This window comes from Carlito syrichta, unplaced genomic scaffold, assembly GCF_000164805.1.
Source record: "Carlito syrichta isolate Samal-C Ts95f unplaced genomic scaffold, Tarsius_syrichta-2.0.1 Scaffold305300, whole genome shotgun sequence".
Classification (NCBI taxonomy): domain Eukaryota; kingdom Metazoa; phylum Chordata; class Mammalia; order Primates; family Tarsiidae; genus Carlito; species Carlito syrichta.
This window is the reverse complement of record NW_007249396.1, coordinates 177262-197212: the sequence shown is the minus strand read 5'-3', so window position 1 is coordinate 197212 and position 19951 is coordinate 177262. Positions and strand designations below refer to the sequence as shown.

At 38.0% G+C, this 19951-nt stretch overlaps 1 protein-coding gene across 1 annotated transcript in view; it reads right to left on the bottom strand.

Moving 5' to 3' along the window:
* CCDC172 (coiled-coil domain containing 172) overlaps positions 1 to 6870 on the bottom strand; it is an 85028-nt gene extending 78158 nt beyond the window's left edge. The window contains exons 1-2 of the mRNA XM_008061508.2: positions 6645 to 6870; positions 6359 to 6444 (exon numbers count right to left, since the gene is read on the bottom strand). Of these exons, the coding sequence (XP_008059699.1) occupies positions 6359 to 6444; positions 6645 to 6723 (165 nt within the window). The 5' untranslated portion in view covers positions 6724 to 6870. The remainder of the gene's footprint in view (positions 1 to 6358; positions 6445 to 6644) is intronic.
* Positions 6871 to 19951: the final 13081 nt, after the last annotated feature.

Genomic DNA, 19951 nt, shown 5'->3' with positions numbered 1-19951 from the left:
AATCCTATGGGCCCCAACAGCAACTTGATTCTCCAAAAACCTGAACCTTCTGAACGCCCCCCAACCCAACCACCCCAGGTGTCTGGTTCTACCTACCCTACAATTTCAGGGGCAGGTCCTGCTCCCCTACCCACCACATTAGCGCCGGGAAATGAAAATCATTTCCTCCCTATGCTATCCGCTGTTTACCAATTTGCAAATACTACTCGTCCTGAAGCAAGGAGAGACTGCCGGCTATGCCTAGACCCTCGACCCCCTTATTGCGTAGGAATTGCAGTGAACTCCTCAATAGGCAACACTGAAAAGCATGTACGCGTTCTTAACCTCGCTACAACTCAGTCCTTAGGACTATGTCCCTGGGGACAGAACTCGGCCCTTACCCTGGGAGAACTTCAAGGACGTGGATCTTGCCTTTATTATCCCTCTTATAATATAAGTAATTCTCCCTACCAAATGTCATGTGATACCACCTCTGTACTAAGGATCCCCAATCCAAAAACCTCTAAAGACCTCCACATGGCTGTTGCACCCCCCACCACCTGGTTTGCTTGTACGCAAGGTATAACACCTTGTATTGCTTTAGAATATTTCAGGGACACCACAGAAATCTGTGTCTTAGTGCATATACTACCACAGGTATATATCTATGAAGCAACGGAGGGACGAGAACACCTTGGACTCTCAGGCCTCGGGCAATCCAAGCAGGTCCCCATATTAGTGCCCCTCCTCATTAGCCTAGGAATTGCAGGGTCCACAGCAATAAGTACAGCTTCTCTGGTTGTTGGGGACCAAAACCTCAAAGAGCTAAGTAAACATGTTGATAAGGACCTAGGACTCCTGAAGTTGAGCATATCCTGCCTAGAACAGCAAGTCAATTGGCTAGCCGAAGTCGTGCTCCAAAACAGAAGGGGACTTGATCTCCTCTTCATGAAGCAAGGAGGGCTATGCATGGCCCTGGGGGAAGCGTGCTGTTTCCATGAAAACCAATCTGGGGTCATCCGAGACACTCTTGCCCTGGTAAGAGACAATCTAAAACAAAGAGAGCTGCAAAGACAAGCCTCAGGAAATTGGTATCAGTCCCTCTTCTCTTGGTGCCCCTGGCTCACAACCCTGATCTTGGCAGTGGCAGGACCTCTCCTCCTGCTCCTAATAGGTATAACAGTAGGGCCTTGCTTAATTAAAAGCCTCCTTGGTTATGTTAAAAATAGTGTGCAATCAATAAAATTAATGGTCCTCAGAACTCAATATAATCCCCTATATGAAGAGTCAATGATATGACTCCAGGAACAACTGAAAGAGGGGAATATGGAAGGGGGCTTTTAAAAAAACATCTACAATGTCAAAAATTAGGCTAAACATGTACTCAGCCTTTGCACAGTTAAAAGGTTCCCTTCCTGAAAACTAGCAACAGCACTTGCTGGTTAGGTTAAACTCTTTAACAACTTTTTTTTTCGCTTCTGTGAACCGCGCTTGCATTGCTTGAAAGGTACCTAAGCCTCCAGGATGTTGCAGTTTAGCACACTTGAAAAGTCCCAATGTGGTTTAGCCTTTTTTAAGCAAGTCCCTACAGCTAATCAGGGCCTCTTGCTGTGGGACTGTTATGTCCAGCAGGCAAGTGTCCACCGGCTCAGCTCTTGGCAATAAAAACCTCTCCTTTTTATAACTTAAATTTCTGGTGTTCAAGTCTGTGAATTAAGCGCTCGGATCCTATTTCAACATTCACTTATCAAATTTGTTGACATTACAAAGCTAGGAGACTATTTTTAATGAAGTATGTCTTCCATGTCCTGTCACTAAATTTTCAAACCTTCCTGCATCTTCTCTCATTCTTTCCTTCTTGCTTCCTCTTACATTACAGTATAGCAGTTAAGCAAGGGTTCTTTAGTCTACCCATATAGATTCAAATCTTAGATCTACTACTTACCACTTATGTGACCTCATTCAAGTTATTTCATTTATCTGAGTCTCAGTTTTCTCAAATATATGATGGGTGTAACAATAATACCAACCTCATAGGGTTCGTGTGAGAATTAATTGTGATGTTTTTAAAATGCTTAGCACAAGGTATAATATGTAGAAACTGCTTACTAAATTGATTATTATTTTTAGTTTTATTTATTATTATTTTTGAGTTGGAGTCTCACTCTGTCACCCAGACTGCAGCGCAGTGGTATGCTCACGTCCACCCCAGCACTGACCTGCTGGGCTCCGGCAATCCTTTCGCCTCAGCCTTCCAAGTAGCCAGAACTACAGGCATGCACTAACATGCCTGGCTAAATTTTTTTAGTTTTTATGACACAAAAAGTATTCTTCCTCTTCACCAAGGCTAATTCTTATGCTCTAGATCCCATCCCCCTTCTACTTCCTCAGGTACTTTAACATTTTAAACCAACTGGCTCAAAGGAATTTCATGTGATGAAGACATACAAACTGTAAGAAACAAAGCATAATTACCCCTAAGATTGTCTTGGACACAATTAATGAAAAGACAGTATGTATTATATTTTGATAACAGGAATTCATACTTTATTTTCTAAAATTAAGAGTAAATAATTTACATGCTATTTCTTAAAATTTTAATTAGAGAGGAGAAATAATGTCCTTCTTTTACCCATGTTTTTAAGCAAATTTTAATCAACAGTAAAGTTAAATTTAGGTTGTATCTAAATTTTTCTTTGCTAAATGTAAGGAAAGGAAAACAAAACCAATTACAAAACTTCATTTCAATATTACAAATGATAATAATTTGTGATTTTGTTCTTTCCCTAATTAGGTAATATAGTACTAAAGGATATGACTTTGCCTGCTGTTCTGGGAGAGTTCCTAATTTTTACCAGTTTAAAAAAAGGAACATGTACATTTTGAAATAAAGAAGTATATGAAGCCACCTTAAGTAACTTTTTTATTTCAATATAATTTTCCTTTAAAAAATTCATGAATAGTCTCTCATTATGGTTATGATGATATTGGAATAAATTACAATTAGAAGAATAAAAAAATAAACAATATACTCACAAATAGTTGCAGATTTTCTTCTATTTACTTCCTCTTAAGGGACTATGACATTATACTAGGTTTTATGTAATATGTTTATAAAAATTGAACACCCAAATTTTAATTACATGCCATTTTTTTAAAAATAGAAGAATCTCTTTTAGATGCTTGGAAGAAACTACAAATGTTTTGTGAATCCTTAATTTTGGTCTGCCCTATCATCAGTACTATGAAACCTTTCCTTGACTATCAGAAGCTTTAGATATATTGGTAAGCATTCATGCAAATACAGGGCATGTTCTCATCTTTCTGTTTTCATATTACCAAACCTAACCAGGCATACTGTAGAAGTCCAATTCACAAAGTACTCATACTATATAATCTGAGACTTTTGCAACCATATATTTTAAAGGACTCATCGAGCCCTGAAAGGCAAATGCTATCATTCAAGTTCTAATTACATGCTACCTGGGTTTTACAGAACAGAAAAAAAATGAATACTGTACTTCTTAAATACATTTTTTGACCACAAGAAACCTCCAAAATAAATACCCAAAATGTTTTCTGAATGTATCACTATATAACAAATAACTCAAGCACTGCTCTATTCAAATTATGTTCCAGTTTCTCCTTATGCTGCTTCCACTTGACAAATGAGTCAATAAATGCCAAGTCAAATATTCAAGTAAATATATATTCATTGTTATTGGCAGACATACAATTAAGTCAGCATAAAAGAAACAAGAAATCAATTTATGATTACTTCTTCAGTTCTTCCTATTAGTCATTAACATTGTAATTGTAGTTCCACTTGTAAAATCTTTATACACACACACACACACACACGCCATCTTGACTATAATTATAAATCAAATTATTCCAATTACAAATTAGTATTGTATGAACTGTGAACCTCATATGTTAATTTTATTAGTGAGAAACAAATGTATTATTACCATGTATATGAGCTGATTAAAAAGCAATGTGCACTTATGAGTCTATATTAATTAGTAATTTCAGCAAATGTTTCTAAACAATGTTAGGGATTTGGTCTCTCCTCTCTAGTACAAGCAACTGAGTCAATGTTTTTTAATGTATCTGTATATATAAACACATTTCATTTTCATTTTCAGGCAAAACTGGCTACTAACAAAGAAAATATTACAGAGATTAATATTTTAAAAATTATCTGCCATGTCAATATGTACACCAATCCAGAAAAAAAATTCATTTTGTATAAAAACTTACATAAGTGACCTTTTAAAAATATTACCCTAATCATGATGCAATACTTCAGAAACATTATTATACATGAATTTTATGAGGAAAAAAAGTTTAAATTGGATTCAAGAAATCTGCTTTAATAAAATATGTTGTCATTACTTAATGGTTAGTTTCATTATGGTAGCTTAATTGCTTTTAAATTATGTATCATAGACAAGTCACTCAACTTTCCAGTTCTTCACCTATAAAGAGGCAATAATGGTGGTGTCTTATTACAGGCTTTCTGTTAGCATTAAAGGAGTTAGTACAGGTGAAGCATTTAGAGCAATGCCTAGCACATAATAAGTGCTCATATTTTGCCTATTATTTTTAGCTTCTAGTGGCCAATTCTAAAAATATCTTAATTCTTTTTCAAGAAAAAGAAAGCTACATCATGACATTCCTTTTTTTTTTTTTTTTTTTTTTGAGTTGAAGTCTTACTCTGTCGCCCAGACTGGAGTGCAGTGGCCGCTCCCGGCCACCGCAGCCTCTACCTGCTGGGCTCCGGCGATCCTTCCACCTCAGCCTTCCAAGTAGCTGGAGTTGCAGGCGCACGCTACCACGCCCGGCTGATTTTTTGATTTATTGTAGAGATGAGGTCTCGCTGCCCAGGTGGGTCTCGAACCCGCGGGCTCAGGTAATCCACTTACCTCAGCCTCCCAAAGTGCTGGGATTACAGGCTGAGTCACCGAGCCCGGCTCATCATGACATTCTTAATGATTTGTCCATCCCACCAGCTTTTAGCATTGTTGGTAGCAGCTGGTTTACCTACTACTCACAGGCAAAACTAGGAACTAGGGTTTCAGTGAATAACAGTTCCAAATTCTATTTTAAGTGACTCCCTCTTATCTAACATACTATTAGTACTCATTAATTCATTCAACACACTAATGTATACTATATACTAAGTATCGGATACAGGCAGTGAGAATAAAAATAAGGGAAAAAATCCAGATTTCTTGCCCACAAAATAGCAGGGGATACAAGCACAAGGACGTGTTGTTTAATTAAAACATTTCACCAAGTTGTACATGGAGGGCTTTATAGGTGATGTTTGAGCAACACTTGGAAAGAGTTAAGCTCACAAGACAGAGAGGGGTTATATGATTATTTTATTCACAAAGAAAACTAAAATTCCTCACAGTTAAGTTAAAATAGATAAATTTGAAGCAAACAGACTTCCCAAACAGACTTTCCATTGCACACTGCTGTTTAGTTCATTGTTAGGTGGTGAATAAACATTTTTGAACAACTTTCGGCCTCCACCCACAGCAAGGCCTTCATTGTGACACAAATGATGTTCCTGGCTTCCTGTCTGTTCCCATACTCCCAATCAGACCTCAGAGATCTTCCTAAAATCACTTTTATCACTCAGCTCTTGGATCAAAAACCTGCAATGGTTTCCTGCTATTCCCAGATATCAGCCTTCAGCTTTGACTAGATTCCTCTCCCAATTATGCCTTGGGCATATCTTATCTGCCTCCTCCCTCAATCTGGAATGTTTTTTTCCTACTGCTTCTCTTTACCTCTCCAAAATTCCACCCATCCTTTAAAAATCCTCCTTCAAGAAGCCATCAGACTCTCTTACTTCTATTTAAAATAAAATAAAAGAACTTTTAAAATGTTGGAAAAAAAGAAACACTAGTGGAAAAAGTATATTTTCAGATGAAAGACACATCCAAATGTGATAGAGCACTGAAAAAACATGGGTAAGTTACATTCAGTCACTACACCAACATAGCAGACTTATTTATTATGCAAAATGTATATATTGTACCAACTACCCATTGACTAGGTAGAATAATTATTCTTCCAGTAACACTGTGCTCTTATAAAAACCTTAACCATCCCATAAATTGAACATGGAATTCTCCATTATTTTAACTTGTTTCTAGTTAGGACAAATTCATGTTACAACTGTAGATGTCCCTGGATTCAGAACTTTAAATACTACCAAACAACATGGGAACTATACTAGCCAGCATAGAAGCAGTGTGCTCCCTACTTGAAGGACAACTGGTTAAACAGTGAAACATCCCCCAAAAGTCAAGTTAAGACAGACTTTTACAAGTGACAATGAGCATGCTCTACATGTCAATACCTTCGATTCCAACTTGTTTTTCTCTTCGTTCAGCTCCTGTGTTGCTTTCTTAATTTTTTCACGACATCTGGTAATTTCCGACCTTACTGTAATACAAATGAAATCTTGAAACACGTCAATCTTTCTCAAGTCTCCATTTCAATAGCATTTGCGAAGACACCTCTGAGCTGCCTTTCCGCAGACGGAAAGCAAGCTCTCCAAACTGCTCTAACCACTGCCTGTGGGATTTCCTTCTACTCCGAGCATCCAGCTCCAGGAGACCCCATGCAAAGGACAGAAACCTGACCTTCTCGCAACAAACGGCGGCCCTCCTCGGCCTGGTGCTCGGTGAAGATGATGTGCTGAAACAGGGACTCCAAGCTCATCTCTGGCCCGGGAACCCGCAGATCCTTTTCTCGCCGTTAAATATTTTATAACTAAGACTGAAGATCCTGGAAAGCACAATAAAGAAGAAGGATTCTTCTAGAACTATCCCCAGACCGGCCTGTCTCCAACTCCCTGTCTCCTGCCCACACGGAGGACGCAAGAGGGGATGCAGGCGAAGCTGCCCACTCCGGCCCCGGCCTTTGTTTCCACACTGACAACTTACAAACCCGGCTTTTCTCCCTCACACCCAGGGAGGAGAGTTTCAAGCTCGGCCTTGTCCCTGGTGGAACACCCTTCTCCTGGCCAGACCTCTTCCCTTCACCAGCTTTGTTTTCCGCTCTGGTGGCAAATAAAGATGGAGGTTCAGGGCCTTCGCTTTTGAGAGGCCTCGCCGGGGTCAGCCTTCGAATCCCAAGCCCCGCTCCTTTTAGGGATAAGGTCCTCAAAGCAACCTATCTCGCCGCGAAAAGTAACTTGCTAACAAAAGCGCGGGCCAGAGACCCCCCCCCAAGCCTACTTTCGACGCCCACCTCAGGTCGAGCCGGCCTGGTGAGAACCCGAGCTACGGCGACTCGGCGGGCCCCTCCCGCGCCGGGGGTGGTTTGTTGTGGGCCACGTGACCCCCGAGGCCTTAGGCCTGACGGGAGGCCGGGCGCTCAGTCCCCAAGGCTCACACGCCCAGTATCATAAAGTACAAAGTACTTGTGATTCTAAATATAAACTTTTGCAAAGTCTTATCCTTTGACGATGGCAAAGGCTGCTATAAATGTACAGTGTCTGACATTCCGCCTTAATCATTCCTTTGTAATCAGGGCTTATCTTTTTTGTCTGCTTTAAAATTAATCATTGCCTTTTGTAATCAAGCTGCAGTAATATTAACACTTCAATATCTGTGCAATATGTGTCAGAGACCAAAGTGGTTGCTAATTAAAGCTTAAACATGAAAGGCACCTTTGGGACTTTTGCGTGGGATTTTTTTAAATCAAAAATTAAAAGTTTTTCGTCTTAGTAGGTTGAAATATTGATATTATACTAAACATTTGACTTTATTTCTGAATGTAAAATTGACATTGGTTAAACTAAAAATAATTTTCTAATTGGAATATATTTAGAATCAAGTAAAATAAGTTAAATGTTAATTCTGTCACATCACAATAGGCTTAATTAATATTTCAGTAATGCTGTAGTTTAATTGGTTATAAATTCTAACCTCTTCCCAATTTCCACTTTAATTTTCATCAAGCTATGTATGCATGAAACTTAACTTTTAAACTTTCTTTTAAAAGTATACAGACAAATATATATGAAACAAAATAATTGCCTATAAGCATGTCATTTATATACAAATAATAGCAATATTTTAGCTATTGCTTTCCAGCAAACCCTCTTTAGTCTTCATTTTTTCCTGTATAAATTTGAAATTGTGAATAAATAATAATAATTTGTTATTATTTGCCAGGCATGATTCTGAGCACTATTTCTATTTGAGATGATTTCTACTGTTACCCTCATAGGCTCGTTGTGAAAAATGAGCCACTGAACAATGAAGAATCTTGCCAAGCTGGGCTCGGTGGCGCAGCCTGTAATCCCGAGCTTTGGGAGGGCGAGATGAGTGGATTGTCTGAGCCCGCGGGTTTGAGACCCGCCCGAGCAACTTGGTGAGACCTCATCTCTACGATAAATCAAAAAATTAGATGGGCGTGGTAGCACGCGCCTGTAGTTCCAGCTACTTGGATGGCTGAGGTGGAAGGACGGCGGAAGCCCAGCAGGTCGAGGCCGCGGTGGCTGGGAGCATGCCACTGCACTCCAATCTGGGCGACAGAGTGAGACTCCAACTCAAAAAAAAAAAAGAAAAAGAATCTTGCCAAGGTTGCATATCTAGTGCATGTCAATGAGAACTGAAATCTGGACTCAGAAGCCATGGATTTAATTTTGTATTCTGCTTTTTCTCCTCTCATTACATCACAAGCATTTTATCATTTGGTTGAAAATTCTTAATAAATGTATTTTTATAACTTCGTAATCATACATATACACATAATCATACAATGTATGGGTAAAATTTTGATATGCCAAAATTATTTTGACTCTTTTATCTGTTCAAGGATGGAAAACAAAGCTGAAATAGTGGTTTGAATCATTCTTTGAGCACGTGATTGGAGGCTTATAAACTTTACCATGGCAGTCATCAAAGGGAAGGGTTTCCAGAAGATAAATTATATCACTAATTAATATCACTCCCTTCAGAATTATTTCCCATGGATTCGCACAGGGAGCATTCTCACAAGGAGGCTGGTTTTCAAAAGCATGCTGCTATTTAACATTCCAATTTTATTAGTTACACTCAAATTCACATTTATTATTTAACATGCTCTTTCAGTACTGAAACTTGGCAAAGTAAAACTTGGGCAGCCTTTGGGGAGCCCAGTTGCCTCACTTACACAGGAGTATGGAGGAGAGAGTTGTTGGAAATTGAAGAAAGGGAGTATGGGAAGAAATAACATCTTCTGTAGACTTCCTCTTCACATTCCAGATTATTTTGGTGTTTTAAATCACAAATTAGAATATTTTTAGGGGTATTGCAAATATAGACTTAGCAGGAATTTTAAACCTTATTTTGTTTGTTGGAGTAAACATGATTAGGTGAGCTCACAATTCAAATTATAAGAGTTGTAAGTTTAATTAAGATAATTAAATGTTATCTTTGATTATTTAAAAGATAGTTAGCTTTATTTATACATTGTCTATAGTGTTAAGACATATTTTCTTATACCTGCTGATTACATCATATTATGTCCAGAGCCAGAGTACTATTACTTATATTTATGCCAGATAAAAATGGTATAAAATAGGCCAGGTTCGGTGGCTCAACCTGTAATCCCAGCAATTTGGGAGGACAAGGCGAGTGGATTGCCTGAGCTTGCGGGTTCGAGACCTGTCCGGGCAACTTGGTGAGACCTGGTCTCTACAATAAATCAAAAATTAGCCAGGCGTGGTAGTGCACACCTGTAGTTACGGCTACATGGAAGGCTGAGGTGGAAGGATCACCTAAGCCCAGCAGGTCGAGGCTGCAGTGGCCGGGAGTGTGCCACAGTACTCCAGTCTAGGAGACAGAGTGAGACTCCAACTAAAAAAAAAAAAAAAAAAAGTGGTATAAAATGTGGTAAAATTTGGACATACTATTTGCTGGAAATATATCTTATAAGTCTAAAAAAAAGAAATGATTCATCCAACTGTTTAATGAGTTTCTGCTATTCATTCAACATTCATTCAACAAATATTGTTGAGTATCTCCTATGTGCCATATTAGAGAAACAACAACAAAATTTAATAAAAACAGAGCTGCATAAAAAGTATTTTTCTTCCCCTGGATATTTCTAACCTCACTGGAGAATTATTACATTTTTCAGCATTTTGGCAGTAGTATAAACAACTGCTTTCAGATGTTTCAACAGATGTTCTTTGAAAAAGAAAGCCAATTATTTGCATTATGATACCCACATATGATTCTCAGATCTAAACTTTCCATCTGTACATGTTTCATTGAATTGCATACCTATGGAATATAAAAGTTAAGATCATTCATTGTCTCTCAACTTCAGACTTTCGTTCATAATAACACTAGCACCTGGGTTATTGAGCCATCGATAATTGCTTTGCTAGAAGGCCTTATATAAGGCTATATTGCTCTTGTGATTTAAAATGCATTTCCTCTCCTTTCCTAGATTGATGACTTCCCTACATTCTAAACCAGGCTTGCAAACACCCACTAGCCCAGGGCATATATATTGCAATGGAAAGAAGGAAAGTAATTCATTTATTTTATGTTTTTTCTTGGGGCATCTGCCACAAAGAAAAAAAATTATGTGGGTTCAGCCAAGTTTACAATCATTTATTGAGTATCTACTAAGTGTAAAATTCTCTGCTGGGTACTATGAGGGATACACAGTTGAAAAAATGCAGGCCCTGCCCTCCTGGAGGTCATAATCTATCAAATGGGACACAGAATACACAAATAACTCCAAGGCATGCTGTGTTTAAGAGTTTCACCATTGTATTATGGGAATATGGGGGAGGGAGAGAGAATAAGTCTGATTTAGGTGATCTAGGAAGACATCAACAGCGGATAAAATATGAGCTGGGTTTTAAAGGAGGATGGAACTTCAATAGATATAAAGTAAAAGAAAAAACATAAAGTTAGATGAGGTCAACATTTGGATGCTATTTAACTTTTTTATGTATGCAATGGAGGACCATGTAATATTTTTGAGCAGGTAAATGACATGTCAGAGATATTTTATGCAGTCAATTCATGGTTGTGGGTTAGAAGCACTGAAAAGTGTCTGGATGTGGCATGTATTGAATAGCTTGCTCTATTAGTCAATTCAGGCAGCTATAGCAAAATATCACAAACTGGGTAGCATAAAAACAATGGGAATGCATTATTCACAGTTCTGGAGGCTGCAAAGTCCAAGATCAAGCTGCCAGCCGATTCTGTATCTGATGAGAGTCCATCTCCCTCTCCATGGAAGTAGTCTTTTCATTCTGCCTTCACATGGTGGGAGGAACTAGTCAACATTTTTATCTCTCTTTTATAAGGACACTAATCCAAACTAAAGGGCCCTGATCTTATAACCTAATCACCTCCCCAAAGCCCCAACTCTTAATATAATCATCTTAGGAGTAAGGGTTTCAACATACAAATTTGCACAGAACATAAACATTCAGACCATCACAATCGCTATGAGTCACTCACCATCTGAGATTTTGACATGCATGAATTATTTTAATTAATCCAACAATCATATGAAATCATTGCTTTTGATGTTTAGAAGACTGAGGAGAGACAGCTAAGTAACTTATCCAAAGTCACATGCAGTCGCTAGGAAGTAGCAGAATCAGAATTTAAACTCTGATAGGCTCTTATGATAAATATTTAACTACTTCACTTTACTGCCTCTAAAAACTATTTCAGTGACTGTGTTTCATTTCAAAGTAGATACATTTTCTAAAAAATGCTTAATTAGCAATAAGTTAAATATTTGTTCTGAAGACATTTTCAGACTTCTAGAATTTGGATTAGTAATACAATATATCTGTAATGAGTTAAAATAAAATACGATGTAAGGAAAAATAATTGAGACTGAGTCATGCCTTGTTGTAAATACTTATTTAACTAACCATGTATCTAATAATGTAAAGTTAAAATATAATTTATATGCAAAGTATTATATTTGTTTCCTGATATTTGTATTAGTTTCCTAGGGCTGATATTACCAAGTACTACAACTGAAATTTATTTTTTAACAGTTCTGGAGGCTAAATGTCTAAAACTAAAGTGCCAGCTCAGTTGGTTCTTTCTGGGTGCTCTTAAGAAGAGTCCGATCCTTGCTTCTTCCTAGCTACTAGTTCTTGCTGGTAGTCCTTAGCACTCTTTGATTTATAGACACATGACTTCAACTGCTGACACTATTGTCATTTAGAATTCTTCCTGTGTGTCTCTGACTCTTTCTCTCTCCTCCTCTTTTATAGAACACTAGTCAGATTGGAAAAGGGACCTGTCCTACTCAGTATGACCTCATCTTAACTAATTATATCTGCAAATCATCACATTCTGAGGTACTGGGGGTTAGAACTTCAACATTTTTTTTGAGGATATAAAGCAAGTCTTAAAAGCTCAGTTGAGGAAAACAGTTATGACTTAAACCAATTTTAAGCATAACTGGTTTATTTCTGTTATAGTTAAAGCATTATTCATGGTTTAAGGGACTTTAGAAAGCATGTGGCACAATCTTTTTATTTTATAGGTGTTAACATTGAGGTCAATAGGTTGATACTTTTCCCCAATGTTGCACATGCAGTTAATATCAGAACTAGATCTAGAACCCCCCCTAATTTTTTCTGTTCCAATAAAATATCCTTTTTGTTCACCAGTAGCACTGAACCACTTCTACTAAAGCAACTCCTCTTTAATCTGTTTTCTATATTGAGCTTTCTTATAAAAATTTTAAGAAAGTGTATAAAAGTCAGGTTGCAGGGCTGGCCTGGAGCAATTCATATACTGAAGGGACCCTTTCTCAGAAAGGAGATTAGATAGATGATATTATAAAGATAAAGGTACCGAGAAAACACACATGCATGCATATATACATAGACTTACATATATAGATAGACACATGTGCAATAAAATAATACATATAAGTATAAATGTATAAAGATGTCAGTTTGATTTTCAGTCTTATACTTCTACAATAAAAATGAAGGCAAACTGTCAATTCTCAGTCACCGACTAAGAAAAAGTAATCAGCCGGGTGCTGTGGCTCAAGTCTATAATCCCAGCACTTTGGGAGGCCGAGGTGAGAGGATTGTCTGAGCCTGAGGGTTCGAGCCCATCCTAGGCAATATGGTGAGACCTTGTCTCTACAAAAAATTAAAAAAAATAGCTGAGTGTGGTAGTCCATGTCTGCAGTTCCGGTTGCTTGGAAGGCTGAGGCAGAAGGATCGCCTGAACCCAGCAGGGCGAGGCTGCAGTGGTTGGGAGCATGCCACTACACTCCAGCCTGGGCAACAGAGTGAGATTTTAATGCAAAAAAAAAAAAAAAAGAAAAAAGAAAAGAAAAAGTAATCTTGGCCAGGCATGGTGGTTCATGCCTATACATAATCCTAGCATTTTGGGAGGTGGAGGCGAAAGAATTGCTTGAGCCCAGGGATTTGAGTCCAGCCTGGGCAACTTGGCGAGACCTTATCTCTACAATAAATAAAACAATTAGCAGCACATGGTGTCCTGTGCCTGTAATTCCAGCTACTTGGAAGGCTAAGGTAGAAAGAGGACCTGAGTCCAGTAGTTCAAGCCTGAAGTTGCTATGAGTGTGCCATTGCACTCCAGCCTGGGTGACAAAGTAAGACTCCAACTAAAAAAAAAAAAAAAAAGTAAACTTTTGTATTATCATGAAATATATTGCATTAAGAAATTCCATTCACTTTAGAAATCATTAAGTATCAAAATCTGTGGAATAAATATCTGTATTGTATCTGGTAAACTTGAGTTTTTACATTGCCAGAATCCAGAATCCAGCCCAGAGTCTAAGAAAGCTATCCCAGGCACTTTACACAAGAAAGTAGACTGTCAGCCCCAGAAAACAAAACAAAACAAAACTTGGAGACCAATATTCTCTATCAAATATAATTCATTTGTTTATTCAATAAATACTTATTGAGTACATACTATATGTACAACAAGTAAAAATTTGGCATTACAAAGATGAATAAAATGATGGTTTGAAATCTGGTTATATGAAGTTGCAGTTTCCATGACAATAAATTTAAGTTGTTTGGCATTTCATAGAAAGAATTAAAAGAGAAATTTAAGACAGTTTTTTTTTTTCTTACCAGCTACTTGTTTTAGTCATTAATATATTACTTGTCGATCTAATTAGTATATGGTTACTTATTCACCAAATAATAGACTCTTAGTTGTTGAGTAAGTCTAAACTTAAGCCAGCAATGAACCTATTCTACTCTATCTAGTTTCTTATTACAATTTCTATGAATAAAAATTTCTGGTAATTTTAGTGAGTTAGTATAGTGACTAGAAGTTTTGGATACATTTTAATATTTTCTATTAATTTTAATGAATTATTTATAGTGACTGGAAAGTTTGAAAAAATTAGTGTACATATATGCATATATGTATAGGTAGAGTAAACTATCAATTATATTTATTCTTAAAACACTTGGCAAAACTGTTCATTTGTCAGAATAAAATTACTTTATGCTGTCAATATTTAAAATGACTTTTGTGGTCTTAGTATGATAATATTGTGTTATAAAAGCCAGACGCTGCCATTATTTTTCCTCTAGTATGACATAGTTCAACATGTTTTATCATAGTTTACATGGTTCATAAACCTTATCTTTTCTTTGACATTGAAGGTGTGTTGATAATGGAATATAGAGAACCCCTTAAGATGATTAAATGAAATAATTAATTAGCATTTGAATAAAAGAGCTCACTAAGAAACATTTTAAACAGAGAATCAGCTGATTGTTTCATGGTACTAGCAAGCAAATCTGGAATAGAATCGAGTGAAGTGAATAAAGAGTGGCAGGAACTGAAATATCTGAAGACATATAAGGAAATATTGCAAAACATTAGAATTACTGAAGAAATTGCATATATAATCATCATTTGAAATTTGACATTCTTGTAATTCTGTGATTGTTATATCTCATTACTGTACTTATAAAACATGTGCATCTACAGGTTTCCTAAATTAATCTACCCTTTACTATTTCTTTTTTCAAAGTGTTAACACAGAAAAAAACAGGAAACAGACTGAGATCCCACATCGTAGTGTGCCTTAGCCTCGAGTGAATAATTGCTAGGATTGTGCACACAGAATCCAAACACTCATAAAAAGATTCATGGTGATATTCTTAGAAGAAATTAATAAAACCTAAGAGAACATGTCAGAAAAATGTCCTAAAGATGATTTTATTTCGGTAATTGTATTTTAAATGCTTTCATTTTTTTTTGTGATGTCTTTCATCTTACTTACAGATGTTATTACTCATAAAATATGGTATTTCTGTCCAGAAGACTGTAACTGTAAATGAGACATAAGATTCTCATCTAGGAGTAGATAACGGATTCAAATCTCCGGCTTTACCATGTAAACTGATTACCGTAGAGGTCAGAAAGAGTTTCCACTTCCTTTAAGTGTCTGCTATGGTATTTTACATAACCAACCAGACACCTTTTCTTTTTATCAGTCCCAGCATATGATTGGCAGCCTGTCTCCTAATTTACAAGAAGGACTAGGAATTCCATGCTTTGAGACTGGTCTTATGGCTTCAGGGTGAGTCCCTGAGCAATGATCACTAACATCATTCAATGTTTATTCACGACCTTTTGTTTGCTGGGTTCTGTGTCACAATAATGAGCAAGGCAAAGGAGCTCTTGCATTCAAAGAACCTACAGGGGCAATGAGAAACAAGGTAGACATATCCATTAATTCAATACACATGGAGGAAGTATAGGTATAAATATAACTGGGGTAAAGACCTGCTGTGAACAGTGTGGACAACACATTTATGTTTTAACAGTCTCTCAGACTGGAAGAACTTGGCATCTGTCCAGTAGTACGGAAGCCAGTGGGATCGATGCACAGATAAGGCTGTCAAAGGGTCAGGGGCCAGAGTGCAGTGGCTCACCACTGTAATGCCTTTGGAAGACGGAGGCAAGAGGATTGCCTGATTCCAGGGGTTCAAGACAACCCTGGACAATTTGGTGAGATGTCATCTCTACAATAAATATTCAAATAAATGAATAAATAAATACAGATAGCTGGGAGTAGTGGAGTGTGACTGTAGTTCCAGCTACTTGGAAGATTGAGTGGAAGGATCACCTGAGCCTAGTGAGTCAGTCTGCGGTAGTCGCAAGCATGCCACTGCACTCCAGCCTGGGTAACAGAGTGAGGCTAAGACTCAAAAAAAAAAAAAGGCAGGGTGGTAAGTCAAGGTTCAACCATGAAGGGCCTTGAAAGAGTTTGGATTTTATTCAAAATGGAGTGGAAAGTCATAAAAGGGTTATGTGGGGAGAATACTTGCATTTTTAAAATAACAAGATGACATCTGAGCACTACTCCCTTGGTGGATGGTCACTACACATCATTATAGGCAGGATGGAGTGTGTCAACCGGGATCCAGGGTTCATTTGAACTGATAACTATCTATGTGACCTTAAGTAAGTCATTGGCTGTCTTTCCCCTTTATTTTACTTGTCTTCAAATGGGGATAGAAGAGGCCGAGTCAAATAAATAAGAGGAAGGAAAAAAAGTTCAGATAATAAATTGGAAATGACAACTAAGAATTTGGTAATCTCTTAAGCAAGAAGGGATCACCTTAGCCCACTCTCTGGAACAAAGATCCATGTAGGACACATAGAAAATCTAGACATTTGCTACTTTGGTTAAGTTTTAACATATAGGACTTAAGGGAGAAAAGTTCAAGATTCATACCAGAATTTGCTCTACATCTTTTAGATTTAGTTGTGCATAAATGTATATGCAGTAGAAATTCACGGGTATACCCATTCTGACTGTAAATAAGATATTCCCACATTGGTTGGGAAATAATCATTGCCCACTCCTCCAGTGACAATCCCCACCAGCGAGGCTATCCCACCTGCACAACTTTGTAGGTTTACCCACAATCAAGCATCTAACCTGCTAATACCTGGCTTAGCAAAAGGCCCCAAGAACCTCACTCAGTGTTAGTTCTGATTGCTCAGTGCCTGGGCCTGTAGGTATATTAGTGTCTTACGACTACTGTAACAAATCACCACAAACTTTGTGATTTTATAGTTCAGTAGGCCTGAAGTCTATTTTGGTGTTAGTGCGCGCTAAAATCAAAGTGTCCATAGTCTTTTTGGAGGTTATAGGAAACAATTCCTCTTCCTACTTGTGAAAGCTGCCTGCATCCTTTGGTGCCTGACCTCTTCCTTCTTCTTCAAGCCAGCAATGTAGCATCCTCAGACCTCTCACCTGCTCTGACATTCCTGCCTCCCTCTTATAAAGACCCTCGTGATTCTGTTGGACCCACCTGTATGAGAGAGGATAATCCTCTTATTGAAAGATCCATAATTTAATTACCTGTTCAAAGTCCCTTTTGCCATGTAAGGTGGCATATTCACAGGTTTCTGGGATTAACATGCAGTTATCTTTGGAGACCATTACTCTGTCTACCCTGATGGTAATATGTTTTAAGTATCATGCTTGAGTATATACAATAACTGACATGGAATTCTCTTTAAAATGTGTCATGGTCAAAAGGTAGGATATAAAAGAAAAGAATCTGAGTCATGTAGAAAAAAACTTCCAAAAAAAAACATGTCTCAAGAGTGCTTTGGAATACTGCAGACATTTAGCTCCCTCATGTGCTTTAGTAATTACCAGTATCAAATATATGAAATAGTTAAAAAGAGACAAGATTTGAGGAAATATAGAAAGGAGGGAGGAAGAATGCAAGTATCAATTGTAAGTCTGAATCTCCAGTTAGAAGAATCAACATTGTTAAGATGTCCAACCTACCCAAGACAATCTATAGATTTAACACAATACCCAGTTGATTACCAACAGCATTCTTCTGAGACCTGGAAACGACAGTACAATTCATATGGAAACATAAATGACCATGATTAGCCAAAATAATCCTCAGAAAAAAAAAAAAGAGTGAGGGGCACCACACTCCCAGACTTTAAGCTCTACTATAAAGCTACAATAATCAAAACAGTCTGGTATTGGTACAAGAACAGGCATATAGACCAATGGAACAGGATAGAGATCCCAGAAGCAAAACTTCAATTTCTCAACCAACTCATTTCAATAAAGCCTCCACCATCAACTACCGGAGAGAGGAGAACCTATTCGTAAATGGTGTTGGGAAAACTGGCTGACCACATGCAGAAGATTAAAACAAGACCCCTACCTATCCCCGTACACAAAAGTCAACTCTAAATAGATTAGAGACCTAAATGTAAACCCTGAAACTATAAGAACCTTAGAAAGTACAGGAGACACCCTTATGGAAACTGGAACTGGCAACAATTTCTGATCAAAACCTCAAGTGCCCATGCCATAAGAGATAAGATAGACAAGTGGTACCTCATCAAACTGACAAGCTTCTGCAAAGCCAGAGAAACCATTGAGAGAATGGGGAGACAGCCTACAGACTGGGAAAAAAATATTTTCCAACTGTATGTCTAACAAAGTCCTAACATCTAGGATCTACAAGGAACTCAAACATGCTGAAAAGAAAAAAAAAAAAAAACAGCCCCATTACAAAATGGGCAAAAGATATGAATGTTCAGCCTCACTAGTCATCAAAGAAATGCAAATTAAAACCACACTGAGATACCGTCTAACTCCAGTCAGGATGACCATCATCAATAACTCAAAAAACAACAGATGCTAGAGAGGGTGCAGCAAAAAGGGAACACTTCTACACTGTTGGTGGGAGTGTAAAATAGTACAACCTCTGTGGGAAACAATGTGGCTATTCCTAAAAGACTTAATAATCGACCTCCTGGCCAGGCTCGGTGGCTCAGCCTATAATCCCAGCACTTTTGGAGGTCTAGGTGAGTGAATTGCCTGAGCCTGAGGGTTCGGGACCCACCTGGGCAACTTAGCAAGACCTCATCTCTACAATAAATTTTTAAAAATTAGCCAGGCATGATAGCGCGTGCCTGTAGTTCCAGCTACTTGGAAGGTTGAGGCAGAAGGATCACCAGAGCCCAGCAGGTCGGGTCTGCAGTGGCCGGGAGTGGCCACTGCACTCCAGTCTGGGTGACAGAGTGAGACTACAACTCAAAAAAAAAAAAAAAAGATCGACCTCCCATACGACCCCACAATTCCCCTACTGGGAATATATCCAAAGGAGCTGAAATCACTCTATGAAAAAAGCACACATATGTTTATTGCAGCATTATTCACAATAGCAAAAATGGAACCAATCATGCTGCTCATCGAAAGAGGACTGGATAAAAAAATGTGGTACATATACACAATGGAAATTACGCAGCCATAAAGAAGGACAAAATTATGAACTTTGCAGCAACTTGGATGGACTTAGAGGCTCTAATACTGAGTGATCTATCACAGAAACAAAGAACTGAGTATCACATGTTCTCACTCATAAGCAGACCTTGAACGACTATTGTAATACTATAAGAAAGGAATTGGCAGTAGTGGGAAATTGCCAGGGGAGAGCAGGAGTGGGATTGGCAGTAGTTGGAAACTGCCAGGAGACGGGGGGCACACCTCATCAACAAGAGTACCTGCATAATGAACGTTTGTATACCGAACGCTGAATTGTACCACACATATTTAAAATTTAAAAATACCAAAAAAAACCAACACAAAAAACAACCTCCTGTTAGGACTCAGGTGGAGAAAAAGACAAAGGAAGGACCCTCAAATGAATAGATACCTGCAAGGACAAGAAGAGACTCCAGAAACAGATGGCAAGGTTGTACTAGGTAATTATCAACCTGTTGGGAGCTGGCCATGGAGACCCACTGAGCGTTAGGGATCAGGAAGGGCCGTTGATCCCGAGACCACTAGGATGTGTTCGGGAGCTATTTGACCCCATTTCCTCCCCCTTTCTACTCAGCACTAACCAGATTAAGCTCCTGTGAGCTCAAAACATAAAAACTGTGAGACTGGGATG